Here is a 17,303-nt window from a genome sequence, read left to right as displayed (position 1 = left end):
TAACATTCTATTAACTTTGATGAAGGTGAAACAATGACAACCCACCATTCTACAAAAATTTCTATCCTTTTTGTCTACAAATGTCTTGGTTTTGTCTTCACTTTTTAAGGATATTTTCAATGATAACAGATTCTAAATTAGCATTGTTTTCTTCCAGCATTGAATTACTCCATATTGTTGTCCTCTGACTTTCCTAATTTCAGCTGAAAAGTTTGCCATTAGTTTTCAGCATTTTAACATGAAGTTTGGTTTCCTTTGTTTTTGTACTGTCACAAGTTTGCTCAGTTTTGTGAACATGTGCATCAACGTCATTGTTGTTTGGGGGAAAATTCTCAGTCAATAATCTCAAAATATTCTTTTAGTTCCATTCATTCTCTCCTCCACCTCTGAGACTAGTGATATGTACATTGACTCTAACTATGTCCCACGGGGCTTTTGCTTTCTGTTTTTTTTCCCCATTCATATTTGTTTCTCTCTGTGTGTTGCAGTTTGGGGATATTTATTTACCTGTCTTCAGGTTCACTAATCATATCCTACTGTAGCTATTCTTCTGTTAAATGTATATAATTAACTATTAATTTTCAACAATGTATTTTCCAGTATAACACTGTTATTAAATTCTGAGGAAGAGAAAACAAGCAGGCCAATCTGAAGGCTAACTGTTCTTCTGAATATCAATGTAAAAATTCTAAATAAAGCTAGATATCATAATCCATCACCACATTAAAAGAATAATACTTCATAACCAAGCAGAGTTTATTTAGCAATGCAATGATGGCTCACTATTAGAAAATTTATCTTCATTGATGCTGGAAAAGAATTTCACAAAATTCAAAAGACAGTTTTGAATAGCATTATTTTGAATAGCATTAATCTTAATAACAGGAGAATGGAAAAAGCTAAAGCATCCACCAAGAAAAGTTGGTTAAATAATTTGTGCTTCATCTAAAAGCAGATACAATCCAAGTGTGAAAGGTATACAGTAAGGAAAGATCTCCAGGACTCATGATTAAGTGGAAAAGGCAATGTGTAGAACAATTTATATAGAATGTTATTTTGTACCAGGAAAATAAGTGTGTGTATTCAGGTTTGCATGTATTTGCACAATCCATTGAAAGGACATCCAAGAAACTAATGAAACCAGAGTGGAATTCGGTGAATGTGCCAAAGATCTTTCAATATGTAATTTTAAACATTGCTTTAATTTTGAGCATCACCCATCAAAAAACTAAAGTGAAAAAGAATTTAAAGACCCCCCAATAAACATGTAAAATTGCTAAATGGCACTAGCAGTGCAAGAAATATAAACTAAAATAATATGCTGTCTCATAACCATCAATTTAACAAACAAACAAAAAATCAAGCAATTTGACAATACAGTTTTGGCAATATATCAGCAAGGATATGTAAAAATAAGAATTTTCATATACTGCTGATAAAAGCATGAATTGGTATAGTCACTTGACAAACCAACTTAGTATTCAGTGTCTCAGGATAAATTATCCTTAAACTCAACAATTGCACTTGTAGGTATTTACCCCAAGAAAAACTCTCATACAACTGCAGAAGGCTATTGTACAAAGATGCTCAATGCAGCATTGTCTGTAAAAGAACAAAACAAAACATAACAACAACAACAACCAAACAAAAACAAAAACAGGAGCAGCCTAAATATTTAAGGGAGAGCAGATAGATAAATTATAGTACTTTCACATCCTGAAATGTGGCACTTAGTCAGACTAAATCAGAACAATGTGTATCTATGTATTCAAATCTTTAAAACACCATGTTCAGTGAAAAAAAAAGCAAATCAGAGAATGGTATCTGCAGTGTAATACAATTTATGTGAAGTTTAAAAACGATCAAAATATCACTATATATTGTTTATGGATAAGTAAATTTGTAGGAATAGCATAAAAATGCACCCAACGCAGCTCTTCTAAGGAGTAAGATTTGGGGACTGGATCAGGAAAGAGTAATGCAGTAGCTTTAACCCAATAATCAATTGAATTATCCCCCCAAAATGAAAGCCCTGAAAGAACTGCATATGACAAAATGTTGAAATGAACTAAATAAAACAGGTGTTGATTTCATTATTCTCTATGCTTTTGTGGTTATTTGAAATATTTCATTGTTTAAAAATTTAATCAAAAAAAGATACAAGGGTTTATTTCACACAAATCTAAGGGGTAGGGGACTAATATCATCAATTTGAGTTGGTTACAGCAAAAATGTTCCTTCCCAGAAATACAGCAAGAGCTATTATATTTTTTTCAAGTACCATCTAATATTAATTTTTGTTCACTGCTATTTCCTCTCCTCCCAATCATCAGATCCACCAAGAGAAGGAAGCAATAACTCTTCTTCTGTCCTCAAAGCTGTTGAGGTACTCGATTTTACACCTACTTGCATAAAGACAACCTTACGAAGGGCACCCAGCTACTTAGAAGACTAATAGGATGGAGGCTTAGTTGCCCCTGTGGGAACAGAGAGGGCTGCCATGCCTCAGTATGATCATTTTTTGTGCCCTTGGAGAGCTGTTCCCACTCTGGTTTGGTTTCTGGAGTTGAATGCTGCAATCATTGTAGATGGGGTTAGCCGCATCATTTATTATGTCCCAGTAAAGATATATTTTGTGGAAGGTCTCATTACCTTCTTGCCAGTTTCGCTACTATCAATCAAGCAGAAACAAATATGAACAAAACTAATTTTACAACAATAAATGTGAAGCTAGCTATATACACAATACATCTCATACTGTAGTCTCAGGACTTTCAGACAACAGAGGACACTAAATAAAATATATGAGTGGAGCCATAGATTCTCCAGGGAATAGGTTCATGGAAAGAGTGTTTCCTATCTCTTGGTTGCAGCAGGGTCAAATTCACCACCAAGTGTATTGCTGAACCAAATTTCTTTGGAAGTACCCTTTTCCTTGTTCAGGAAACTAAAATTAAGCAACTTGACTGAGCTTACACAGTACAGCCAAAATTGGTATTATTAATCTGCAGAGTCAACATAGATCTTAGGGAGTACATTAACTTTAGCGGATCCCAAAATCCCAAAGCTGGGTTCAAATTCCAGCTTTACTTAGGTGCAAAGTCATTAAACTCAGTATACTCATCTCAAAAAATGAAGTTTAAAAACTGTCCTCTAATTTCCCTCTAAATACTAACACCTAATGATTGGACAGTCTTGCCTTGTTAGGCAATTGAGAGAAACCTCATCCCACCCCCTAAACAATGTCTGACAATCAGGGATTGTCCTAACTTCTGCTAGTCCCTACCCTAAGACATGGAATAAGGAATGAAGAAAAGAAAACTAGGTCAAGGAAGGTTTCCATAGTCTCTAAAACCACCTTAAAACATTTGTTTCTTTTGTAACAACTATGATTTGCTAGATTTTCTAATTATAATGGCACACATTCATACTTAATTGTGATAACCACATAACTGTAACAAAGTTCGTGCAGGCAATTTTGCACAGATATATTTAGATATTATTTAGTAGTTTTAACTTGCAAAGTATATCACACTCCATTACTTACTATATTATACTTTATTATTCCTTTTATTGGCTTTTACTAGGAAAAAAAGAAATTCTTTATGGTTTAGAAAGTATACCAAAATAAAATACATAAATGACCATAAAACTGCCCTGTGAAGTACTAATATTATGATTGCTTATATATTTAATAATAGAACATCATCACAACTTTGCGGGGGGAAAGCCTACCAGCCAACTTCTGACTCCTAAACTCAAATATCTCCTTTTCAGTAAGAGGCATAACACTTTTTAAAAGTGCTGAATAAGCATATCAGCGCTATTTCCTGATTATGCCAATGGTTAATGTCCTCTAAGGTGACAGTAACCTCACCAGGCACTTAAAAAAAAAAAAAAACTGCTGCACTCCTATTTCTAGTACTCATTCAAGTCACCAAACGTTCAGGAAGAATGCCATTTTCAAAGCTTGCTCTGAATACTGATATCTGCATGAACCCTTCAGATTATGTAAAGTTTCTCACTACTCAGCTGAAAATTGAAAGGCTTAAGCAATTAACCATTTGTTTCTTAAGAGTCAAATACCTTTCCTTCTGAATGACAGAGCTGTGCACCAGTTCTGTTTTTGTTTTCACTGTGTTGGCACCAATGTAGCCTGGAGTCGTCATATCTTTAATCTCTTCTGGAGAGGGTGGGTTTATAAAAGGTACCACATTCCTTCAGTGCTTTCACAGTTTTAAATTATAATTAAAAGGCAACAGAATCATTTCTGGGGCAAACTCAGTTGCCTAAATAAACTTGATAATACCCCACAGGGAGAAAGAAGGAAGAAGGAGGGAAGAATTCTAGTTCAGGAAAAGTTAAGGGTGGTGGAATATGATAGACATCATCATCAAAAGTACATGTATGAGGACACGAATTGGTGTCAACATACTTTATATACAACCAGAGATATGAAAAATTTTGCCATATATATGTAATAAGAATTGTAATACATTCCACTGTCATTTATTTTTTTAAAAAATCAATAAAAAAGAAAGAAATATTAGATATTAGTGAAGCATTATACGTGAAATCCTTAAGTGCTAGGGTACTGGTTTAAACTCTTATCAGAAAAAGCAAAGAAATCTCCCAGCTGATTTTATCAAGAACATAGTCAGTAAAGGACATGATGGAAAAACACAGCTGTTTGAGACGTGACTGAGTACTTCTCGCTGGTGAGACCATCAAGAAAGTGTGAAGAAGAGACTTTCAACAAGAATCCATGTTAAATTTCCCTCCTCCAATCAATTCATACTTCCAATAGCTGCAGAAAGTTCAATAAATGCTTATTTAATGAAATGGGAAGCCCATGATCACAGCTGCTTAGAAAAGCTCCACAATTTATGATGTAAAGGCATTCATTACTGTTTTTCATTAATAGAAGGTTATAGGTTCTGGTCATTGATGACCACAATACAGATGAAAGTATATTCTTATCAGCAGTTCATTTTATGTAAGGAAAAATGCTACAGGATATTTCACCTCTATTTTCAATCTTCAGAGAAAAAAAAAACTTCATTCATTTACCAAACTTAATATAGGAACCTCAGGGTGTGGAGACCAACTTCTGCAAGCAATTAAACTTTAATATACAAATATTCATTGTATATTCATTAACCTACCTCTCCTTTAGCAGAAGACTAAAAATATGAGTATAATTCCATATACTTATTTAAAAGTAAAGTACGGATCCAGGGCCTTTGGGAGAATGCAACTGTTTTTCAAAGACAACAGATTGAAGGAGTGAAAGTTGGGAAACATCCGAGATGGTACAAAGGGCAGTGCCCAGGAGTTAAGAGTGAGTCTGAGTTTGAACTGTGCTTTGGACTAGTCATGTGGCCTTGGGCAAGCCACTCAATTTCATAGGGATTTAGTTTTTCATCTCTAAAAATCTAAGGACTGGATTCAATTATTACTGAAGTCCTCTCTCAAGTTTTTATAAGTTAAGCTCTAATTTATTTGGTCTCAAAACCTAACCAAATAAATTTTTTTGAGATTATATCCCCAGCATACAAAGAGTTATTGATTTATAAATTATATCCATATACTAGAGTTTTTATTCATATGTCAAATGTATTAAAAATACACTGAAACTATTAAAAAGGATGAGATAAAGAGGAAATAAATAATATTTTAAAGGTGATTTAACATTATTTGCCAACAATTAATTATTTTCGAAAAGGATTGACTAATCTTTTTCAAACTCCTGGTTTAAAACCTGTGATATAATGACTCGAGGTAATTCAAAGTTCACATTTTTTTCTGATACTTAGTTTTAGGGACTGACATAAACAAAAATTTTCCCTCACAAAGATGTGGAAATCCAGATGGAAAAAATTTCATCACTTAGTTTATTAACATTCATTATTTTTCAACTTCATACACTATCAACACTAATAACACAAAGCCTGTAGTTAGAACTCACCTAATACTGTTCCCAGAGAGGTAACAATTCCTTAATAGTCTGTTAGAAACTTCAAACTCAAATAATTTCATTCAACATAAAAGGATTGTTTGAATGGTGTAATTATAAGATAAAGATTTTTCAGACTGGATTAAAAAAAAAACCACCTGGTGACACTTCCAAATGTCACATTTTAAACATGAAGACACAGAAGAGTTGAAAGTGAGACAATGAGCAGAATATACTATGTCCACACTAATCAAAAGAGAGTTCTACACTACATAAATGTCAGATCAAGTAGACTTTACTGTCAGAAATCTTACTGAAGATGAAGAGATATTTCACAATGGTTAAATGGCTAATTCAACAGGAAGTTCTACTAATCCTAAATGTGTACATACCAATTATCATAGTCTCCAAGTATGTTAAGTGGAAACTAATAACACTAGATCCTTAATCATAGGTGCAGATTTTAATAGCATCTCACAGTAACAAGTAAAATAAGGAGACAAAAATTTAGTACAGATATAGATTAAATGACATGATTGTGAACAACCTTGACCTAATTGACATTTATAGAACTTGTACCTTTTTCAAGTACATGACAATATCTACCAAAATGGAACACATTCTGGGCTGTAACGTAAGTCCTAATTAACTTCAAGGACTGAAATCCTATTGAATTTGCCTTCTGTCACAGGAGGAAATAAACTAGAAATCAGTAACAAAAAGGTAACTACAGAGTTTCCTAGTGCTTTAATCTTAATCAACATATTGCTAACTAGCCCATGGGTCAAAGAAAAATTAAAGTAGAAATTCTAAAGTACTTTCAAGTAAGTGTTAAGGAAAATGAGACATGTAAAAGTACATGAGTTGAAGACAAATTCAGCTTAAGAGGAAAAAAATTGACTTATTATAAAAGAAAGAATGTTAAAAATCAATGCTCTGAGCATCCGTTCCAAGTTGAGAAAAAAATACAAGAAATGAATCCTGAAGAAAATAGAGGGAATGAGATAACAAAGAAGAGACAATAAAATTGAAAAGAAATAAAATATTAAAATCAACTAAAAGTTGGTTCTTTGAATAAACTAATAAAACTAATAAAGTCCTAACAATACAGATCAAGATAAAAAAAAGACCAGTGGAGATACAAATTACTCATATCAATAATGAAAGTGGAAAGACTCAAAGATCCAGTTACATTACAAAGATTATAAATGGCTATTCTAAAATAATTTTATGCTGATGAATTTAAGATTTCACATTATATGGAAATTTCTTTGGGAAAACAGTTTAAGAATTTGAATCAATTACTAAAGTCCTGAACTTCTTCAGAAAAAAGATGATTTGAACAATGAATTTTTCAATCATTTAAAAAAGTAGTAACGCGCACACACACACACACAAAAAAAATCTTTTCCAGAGAATAATTCTGAGCTTCTTGTTTCATAAGACCAATTTGTTTTGTCAGACCAAAACCTGATAAGGTCATTATATGAAAAGAAAATTACAGGCCAAGTTTTCTCATGGATGTCACATTCTCAAACAAAATGTTAGCAAATAATCCAGCAATTTATTAAAATAATAGTATTTAAACATTGAGTTCATCCAAGAATTTAGCATTTCAAATCAGTCACTGCATTGGAAGAATAGAAGTGCAATAATAGATGCCAATGTCAATAAATACACAAAAAGTGTTGGGCATCTTTCACTCCCCATTCAAGATTAAAAGATTCCGAAATCTAGGGAGTGAAGGGAATGCTCTTAATCTGATACTAAATCTACTAAAAATCTCAACATCAAACTAATAAAGTCCTAACTAATAGAGTCAAACTGGAATAAACTCTAGTCAAGTGTTCCAGAACAAGACAGTGAGAACCGAGAAGAGCCCGTAACATGTATAAGGGAAAAGAAAAAGAGACATGCATGCACACAGCTCAATCAGAGATGGATCACTGACTTAAATACTGACACTAAAACTATAACCTTTGAAGAAGTAAAGACAAGAGAATCTATTCATGATCTTGGAGAAGGCAAACCCTTTTTTAACAAGGAAGCAAAAAGCATTATTCTGAAAAGAAAAAAATAGTCAATGTGGATTTCACCAAAATTAAAAAGTTATTGCTCATCAAGAAATATCACCAAGGAAATTAAAAGGCAAGTTATAGACTGGGGTAAAAGATGAATAATACATAGATCTACCAAATGACTAGTATTTAGAATATTCAGTTATACCAGATACTTAAAAATTAATAACAGAAGGGAAAAAGGAGCAGAAGTCTTAAATGGATACTTAAATAGATATCAAAATAGCTCAGAAGCACGCAGAAAGGTATTCAACATCATTAATCATTAGGAAAACAAAAATTAAAACCAAAACAATATATATTGGCAAGAATGAGAAGCAATTGGAATGCTCACACTTCATTGGTGGAAATGCAAAATGACACGAGTACCTTGGAAAACTGAGCTATGCTTTTATATGTCTACAAGGTCAAAAGTGTCCTATTTCATCTAAGCTAGATCAAATTGGGCTTCTCTTGCCGGTAGCCAGTGAACCATGGCTAACACTAACAGGTAAAAACAGGTTATGTGTTGTAATGCTGGGCCACATTGGAGCCAGGACCACTAAACTATAGGTCATGAGGCAGGGGCTTGAGTTGTCCTGCTCAGATGCATCCTCACAGAGCCAGCAACTCTGAACTCTCACCTAGATGTCATTTATAACTCTTTCCTTTGCTGTGTACTTCTGTTTTCTCCCTACAAGCAGATTCTCTGGTTAAATCAACAACAAATGGGTGAAACTTCAATAGATGAATGGATAAGGAAATGTGATTTTATATATATATATATATTCATTCAATGGAATATTACTTAGCTTTAAAGAAGAATGAAATTATGGCATTTGCAAGTAAATGAATGGAGTTGGAGAACATCATGCTAAGTGAAATAAGCCAATCCCAAATAACCAAAGTCTGATTTTTATCTAATATGTGGATGCTCATTCATAATAAGGGAGTGAGTACTAGAGAAAAATAGAGTTACCTTAGATTAGTTAGAGGGGAGTGAAAGGAGGGGAGGGGAGGGGACATTGGGGCAGGAAGGATAGTAGAACAAAACAGACATTATTACTTTGTGTGTATGTGCGTGTATAATATGACTACATGACCAATGTGATCCTACAACATATATAATCAAAAAATGAGAAATTATACCCATCTCTGTATAATATATCAAAGTGCATAAATGCATTCTACTATCATGTATAACTAATTAAAACAAATTTAACAAAAGGAAATGAGAAACAAATGAGAAAAATCATAAAGTAAGAAAAGGGAATGATAAAATATTAATTTGAAAACCAGCTTTTGAGATGGCATAATGCCCATGCAGGCTACATGATTGTAAGTTAAACAACTGCAAAAATAATATGACTTCATGATTACACAGGTTGTGGCCAAGAAAATGCTAGTGCTGATGGTTACTGTCCAACATTCCTATAAGATGTTAAGTAAGATATTTGCATGTTCTAAAGACTGAAGTTACTGGATCTTACATAGGTGACTAGTGGGCACATACAAAACGTTTTGAGCTTGGACCTATATTTTTAAAATGTTAGACAAATACAACAGTAAGTCAAATGGAAAACCCATGGGGTATCCATTACTTCAAGTTTTCATTCACATGGATCTAGCCTCACCCACCTGTATAACTCTGGGTCTAATTTCTTTTCCCGAGCACAGCATTCCTCAGGCTTTCAAGCACTGGGGAATAGATGAGATTTATATCTGGCTCAACATCTTTTCCAACGAAGGCATTTGTTCTTCTGTTCTTTACCTCGTGGATCTTAGCTTACTCTGATACAGTCAAACACAGTTTCTGGTTGATCTTCATTATGTCTCCCACCTGACCTTTCTTAATGTGTTGAATTCTGAATGGAGAATAGCCCGTACCTGTGTCATAACACACGACAAGCCTCCCACTGTGATTGCCAATGGTCTGCGGCTCAAACTCTACTTCCAGTTGCGTGGACTCCCCCACGTTAAGAATTCCATCCGTGGGCTTCACAGAGAAAGGCCTGCAACAGGTATGGAGATACAGCATCAGAGCACACTTCGAACCCGTGTGAGAGGAGGAGAGGAGAAGCACGTCAGGTAGGACACAGCAGCTTCAGGGTCCAGTAGGAAAGTGTGCCCTTCTCCCTAATGTGAAAGAACTTCAGCTTTAATGTTAAAATAACCGTAACAGATCAGCAAACATAAGAGAAACTTAAATGATGGGATGATATTCTTGTTTGTGTCCTGGCCGTTCAGCCCTTCTTTTAACATTCATTGAGTATTCCTGCTGGGCTCTTGCACTGAGTTAGGGTGACAGCAAACAAATAAAGTCCAGTCTGTGTCCTCCAGGCACTGAGATTTCATTAAGGGACAGACTTAAAATGTGTATGCAAAGCTGTGGCTTCCAAGGGGTAAAACATCAAATTTCATGAAGTCCTGTGGATAGAGGGTACCATAGTAGAAAAATAGACCCAAAAGGAAAGTGATGGTATAAGAAATTCCAAAGACAGTTTAACAAAGATCTATTTTAAAAAGGGGGTGGTGGGAGGAGTATAGGGAACTACCAGAAATGATGCAATAGCCCAGGGTTAGTAGCAGTTGAGCTGTCACCATCTCTAGGCCCAAAGAACCATGGGGAAGGAATGATTTTGAGACCCACATGAGAGTCCTTAAGGGAAGCCCCCTTGTGAGGGACAAGGAACCTTAGTCAAAGGAGATGGCCAGCCCAGGTGGGCCCACAGTGAACACAGTGGGGTAAAAAACAGCCTGCCCAAGTGCCTGTGGGGACTGTCCTTGGCTGAGGCCATCCAGAAGCCAGAAGGCACTTGGGCCTGTTGACCCAGGCACAGAGGTCAGCTTCCTGGATGAGAAGAGGCAGCAGGAAGGCAGAGAGTGCATTTGGAAAGACAAGCAGGATAAGGTCTATGCTTTCATAATAGAATATGGGGGTGCATTGTGGGGAGTGAGTGTGGTTTGGGGAACAGCAAACGGTTTTGCCTAATTGTTCTGGAAGGTGGTATCAAAAGAGAAGCTGGATCTGATCATGAAGTACCTTAAATAACTTACGGAGTTCTTCCTTCTAAATAGGAAACTCGGGCCATTTAATTATTTTCACGGTCCATTTCACTTCTTTAAATTGCTAGTTTTTCAAAGTAATGTGTTGTACAATCTATCTGGCAGGCAAAGCTGTTTCTGATTATTCACTTCGATCACAACAGTTCTCAGAGTCATCATTCCTTAAATATTTGCTTTAGATAATGAACTCAGTTCCAGAAAACCTAAGCTCTCTGCTCTGAGGGTACAGAGCTTCTGGCCAGGCTAAGGCTGGGTGGTACCTGAGATTCTTCTTGCGGGATCCCTGGAGCCTCTGGGCATTGGTGCCTCTGGGGCAGTTTTTAATTTTCTCTGGTGCTCTCTACTCTGATGTCCTTTCCTTTCACTTCTTGACATCCCCCTTCTTTTTTCTGTCCTTCCCTATATTCCTTGCACCTATTCTCCTGCAAGCACCAGGCATTGCCATAGAGGCCCCTTGGAGTGGAGGTTCCAGAGGCCAGGTTGGAGCAAGTCCCAATGCAGTGAGTCCACAACCCTGCTCTGCCATGACCTTCAGTTTCCTTATCTACAGAGCAAGGGCCATGATGCACCTACTTCGTAGAGTTATATTGCAGACTAAAGGGATCAGGACAGGTAAAGTGCTTGGAATAGTGGCTGGCACGTAGGAGATGCTGTGTAAGGGCTTATTATTATGTTTGTTATTGCTGTTTTTATCTCCCTCACTGGCAGTTCTGAGGTACTGGAAGATAAACCTGAGGATGAGTTTGGGTGTTAAGACAAGTTCAAGCTTGTTATCATTCTCCCCTCCGTCCTTCCCACAGCTCCAGAGACACTGTAAAACATACCCACAACACATCAATGTGTTCAAACACCTTCAGTAGTCCTCACGGTCAGTTTAATAAAGTTCAAATCCTAGGCATCCACGGTCCAACACAATCTGCTCCCAACCAGGTTTCACATTCTGATAACACATACCTCTGCCCAAATATCCCTTGCACCTGTCACATTCCCAGGTGGGGTGAGTGGGAAACCATGGTCTCTTCGTCCACAAGCTCCCTCAGCACTACACCTGTTCTGCCTTCCAAGTAGATTGTGCCCCTTGTAACAATTCAGAACCGCTAGGGTTGTATCAGAACACCCAGCCCTTCCCTGGTGCTGGTGCCATCCTCCTTCCAAAGTGGCCGACCACATTCCACACTCAGTCCCCTTTTCAACAGAACCCTGCTTATGCAAAGCTCCTGGTGCGGTACACACAATAGAGTTCCTTCCCATGGAATTTGGGTTTTCTCTCCTCTTCCGTCAATAGTTTCTAGCCATTGCAAGAAGCAGGTATGGAAAGTAATGTTAGAAACTAACACAGAGGGCTGGGGTTGTGGCTCAGCCCTAGAGCACTCACCTAGCAGGGGCAAGGCCCTGGGTTCAATCCTCAGCACCACATAAAAATAAATTAATTAAAGATATTGTATCCAACTGCAACTAAATATTAAAAAAGAAAGAAAGAAACTAACACAGAAAGAAGTTTAAAGAAACATTCTCTGAAGGAGAGTAGATCCATGGGCACAGACTCCATTCTGGAGAGTATTTTACATATGTCAATTCTTGTAATCCCCCCAAAATACTTTTAAAAAGTACATGTTGGTATTTGTGTTTCAGATATGAAAATATAGATGACCCCAAGAGGTAGGCAACATGCCCAGGGTTGCCCAGCCAGATGGTGGGAAAGCTGGGAGGGAAGCTGCCTCAGATCCCTGCTCGGTCCCCCTGCCCCAAGCTACCCCGAACATGGAAGCCGTCGTTGTACCCCACACACAGTTGTCTACTCCCAGGAGCCTCTCAGGAGAGGTTGTTGAATTGCATTATAATCAAATCCTAAAGAGGAATAAAAATATTTTCATTCATTCTTTAACTTCTATAGCATCTTGGTGAAACAGAAAAGGACTAAACTCTTAGTAGCTCCAGAATCCCTGCTTCATGGAACTCATGAGTCTTCCACTGTCAAAGTTCTGCCCTTCCTCTGGCCTCAGTGAGAATCTGAAGAGCTGAGAGCAAGCTCCGGTTTCCTGGCTTGGGGAAAACATGGCAGTCCCTTCCTCTTTCTTTGCCACTCCTTCCCAGGACTTTTCTTTCTGCACTATGATTATACCTCCTTTTCAAATATTTCTTGGTAGCAGAAGAGCATATTTGAAGTGAATTGGATATTATTACATAGCAGAACACAAAATTCTCTGTGAATTTTCCACAGAGAAGGTGACTCTTGATATCACGCCTCTAGGACCTGCAGGAGTCCAAATTCCGAAGGGCGGGAATGGATCCTTTCCTTCGTGCTAATTGTTAGGCTTAGATTACACTCCACTTCTTCAGTGGTTAGGAAATCACCTGGGATCGCCTTTGCCACTTGGAGCTGCCTAAGCTTTCTCAATAAATCAGTGTTAATTGGTGGAGTGTGTTTCGTTCTGGTGCCTAACCGATGTCTGTAATTTGATTTTGTACTTCGTTTTATTAGAGACGAGCTGAACCAGCTTGAAAATATCAAGTATCAGAAAAGGCTCTTACAAAGAAGTCAAAATAATCGTTCCTCAAGGGCATAAGGCTGGCTCTATCAAAATGTTTAGTCTTGATATCAGCCTTCATTAATACCAACTACCTAATTATGGACAGAATTCAGTTTTGTGAAAAATCATGAGTCACAAGAAACATGTTTTGTTCCATCATGAGCTATTCTTAAGAACTGAAACTATTCCATCCAAATGATTCAATACTATAACAGAAGTCTAAATATTGGTCCTGCCATATTAAATATTAAATATTAGTATTTTTCTTCAGATAACCTTTCTTCTTTAATTTCTAACTTGAGGCTTTAGGCTTCAAAATTGATTCTTAATAATCACTCTTTCTCTTACCTTCCAATATTAATCCTACTCTAATAGTCAAAGTTATTCTGGGACCTACTAGAGTTTTAGGTCAAATTTGTAATAAAGTTGAATGGTAATTGTTTATGTTCTCTATATATTTTATAGAACACTGCAGCTCCTTTTATTAGTGTAAAAAACATCATGCCCATTTTATAGTACATGTCTTTTTTATTTTAAATTATTGTAGAGGTTTATAGTTGTACTTTGCCCTTGTGATATATTGTTGGATGGGAATCCTATAAACATTTATTTATTCTTGACACTTTGCTAGATGCTGGGGAATACAAATGAAAAGATATACAATCCTTGCATTTGAGAAGCTCATATTCTAATGGGGGCAACAGATATACAAAGAAAGTTTCTTTTTTACAATTTATTTAAAACTAACCACTAACCATCATATAAACTTAATCATTAATTAAATATTTCATTAACAATATATATAAGAATATGTATCAAAATAATATATATTTAACATATACATAAAATAATATAATTTCAATAAGAATATGTATACATATATAAATTTCTAGTCATATATCAACCTTAAAAGAGATAGGACTAAGAGTAGCCTGAGCTTTTGACTCCAAATTCCCAAACTACAACCACTGCTCTATCAAGTCTATTAATAATCACATTAATCCAAGAACCCTCCCTAGGAAACAGAATCACCTCTGAAGTTTTTAGAATATTACTTGGGGATCTCCCAGAGATTCTGATTCAATATGATCTGACCACAAATTCAGTCACATTCTTCCTTATTGTAGCTATCAGAGATTTCAGTTGCAAACAACAAAAACCAACCGAGGCTAATTCAGAATAAGGATTGATCGGAAGGGTTTGAGGCAGCTCACAGAACTAACAAAATGGTTGGAAAATATGCATTCTGTGGAAAAAGCATAAAATACCATTTCATGAAAAATCTAAGCAGGAAAACAAAAAATTTACAAAGAGGCAATTTAATTGAGAGACTTAGCTGTATGGAAAAGATGGTGAAGTAACACTTGGACCGTTAACTGCAGTGAGCCATTTTCACCCCTAGGTTGGAGATGAAAGGAAAGGATGAAGCATTATCACATCCTGGGGACTAGAGCTATCTGGAAGAACATGGAACCTAGGAAGGCCAGTGTGACAGCATCTAAGACACAGAGAAGTTGCAGCTGCTGCTGGGGACTCTGCTAATGATGGAAGAGGAGGAAGAGGAGGAAGAGGAGGAGGAGGAGGAATAATATCCTAGCTCCTTCCTTCCTTCTTTCCTCCTACTCTCCAATCTCCTTCCAGTGCCCCCACTGATCCAACTCAGCTGGAATCCACCCAGCCTCAGGAGGTAGTGGAAGGCTAACTCAGTCTCACAATGATACTGGGCAAAGTAGGGACAGGACAAAAAATAGATCTGAGAACAAATGAGCCCAGAACTGACCCATGTTTGATCTAATCCAGGTTTTGAGATTAGTTTACTGGAGAGACTTGGGTAGGTCATTTCTGTACTCCTGCCTTCCTTCCTTCACCTGTAAAATGGAAATGTTGAATATCCTCATGGTTTCTGGCTAGTCCTTGAGTTGGTTCCCCAATTTACCTTATAATTATTTCCATATTAAGAAAATATGATTGACAAAAAAATATGCAACAAAATGAAATTAAACCCTTCTCTGTCACCATGCACAAAATTCAGCTCAAAGTGGATCGATCAAGGACCTAGGAATTAAACCAGAGACGCTGCATCTATTAGAAGAAAAAGTAGGCCCAAATCTCCATCATGTCAGATTAGGCCCCAACTTCCTTAATATGACTCCTAAACACAAGAATTAATGTCAAGAATCAATAAATGGGATGGATTCAAACTAAAAAGCTTCTTCTCAGCAAAAGAAATAATCAGTGAGGTGAATAGAGAGCCTACTAATTGGGAACAAATTCTTACCACACACATATCAGAGCACTAATCTTTAGAATATATAAAGAACTCAAAAATCTTAACACCAAAAAAAAAACCCAAATAATCCAATTAATAAATGGGTCAAGAAACTGAACAGACACTTTTCATGAGAAGATATACAATCAACAAATATATGAAAAAATGTTCAACATCTCTAGCAATTAGAGAAATGCAAATCAAAACTACTTTAGATTTCATCTCACTCCAGTCAGAATGGCAGCTATTAAGAATACAAACAAGAAATGTTGGCGAGGATGTGGGAAAAAAGGCACACTCATACATTGCTGGTTGGGACTGCAAATTGGTGCAACCAATCTGGAAAGCAGTATGGAAGATCCTTGGAAAACTGGGAATGAAACCACCATTTGACCCAGCTATTCCACTCCTCAGTTTACACCCAAAGGACTTAACAACAGCATACTACAGAGACACAGCCACATCAATGTTTATAGCAGCACAATTCACAATAGCTAAACTGTGGAACCAACCTAGATGTCCTTCAATAGATGAATGGATAAAGAAAATGTGGTATATATACACAATGGAATACTATTCAGCATTAAAAGAGAATAAAATCATGGAATTTGCAGGTAAATGGATGGAGCTAGAAAAATATAATGCTAAGTGAAGTTAGCCAATCCCCAAAAACCAAATGCTGAATGATTTATCTGATTTAAGGATGCTAATTCATAACATGATGCAGGGTAGAGGGGAGGATTAAATGAAATCTAGATAGGGCAAAGGGGGAAAGGGGAGGGAGGGGAAGGTAAGGAGTATAGGGGTAGGAAAGACAGTTGAATTTGATGGTTATCATTATCCTAAGTACATGTATAAAGACATGAAGAATGTGACTCTACTTTGTGTACAACCAGAGATATGAAAAATTGTGTTCTATATGTGTAATATGAATTGTAATGCATTCTATTGTCATAACAAATTATATTTTTTAAAAAAATTTAAAAAGAAAATATGATTTACATTGTCAGATGGATAGAATAGTTTTAGATCTCTTCTTGCAACTGCAAATTATTAAATGTAATTTTGCTTCACATTTACATGAATCTAATAGGCAAGAAATTCCCATCTATGTATAATTTTTAAGATTCAGATAAGCAGTTAAGGAAGATATATTTCCTGCACTTTTCTTTCAAATTAGGTAGATTATCTTTTTCAGATATAAAAATATCAATGTAATAGGAAAATTTTAATGTGTATTTTGCATGGTAGTTGTGTTTTGTTTAATGAAAAAAGATGGGTTCTTCCTAAGTCATGGTGAGCCAATTGAACAATCCACTTCCTTCTCTCTAAATCAAAGTATATGAGGCTCACATCATGAGATGGCAAAGGCTTTACTAGGTTGATGAATTATGTCAGGAGACACTAATTTCCAAAATAACTTT

The 17,303-nt window shown here is 36.2% G+C and overlaps 1 protein-coding gene across 1 annotated transcript in view; it reads right to left on the bottom strand.

Moving 5' to 3' along the window:
* The window catches only part of Hydin (HYDIN axonemal central pair apparatus protein), a 319,191-nt gene that overhangs the window by 271,525 nt on the left and 30,363 nt on the right, over window positions 1-17,303 (bottom strand). Inside the window, exon 6 of the mRNA XM_026399248.2 lies at window positions 9,901-10,025. Coding sequence (XP_026255033.2) covers window positions 9,901-10,025 — 125 coding nt within the window. The remainder of the gene's footprint in view (window positions 1-9,900; window positions 10,026-17,303) is intronic.

The sequence above is a fragment of the Urocitellus parryii genome, chromosome 15, assembly GCF_045843805.1.
Source record: "Urocitellus parryii isolate mUroPar1 chromosome 15, mUroPar1.hap1, whole genome shotgun sequence".
NCBI lineage: Eukaryota > Metazoa > Chordata > Mammalia > Rodentia > Sciuridae > Urocitellus > Urocitellus parryii.
Note: the sequence above shows the minus strand (reverse complement) of the source record. Positions and strands in the feature narration are given on the sequence as shown.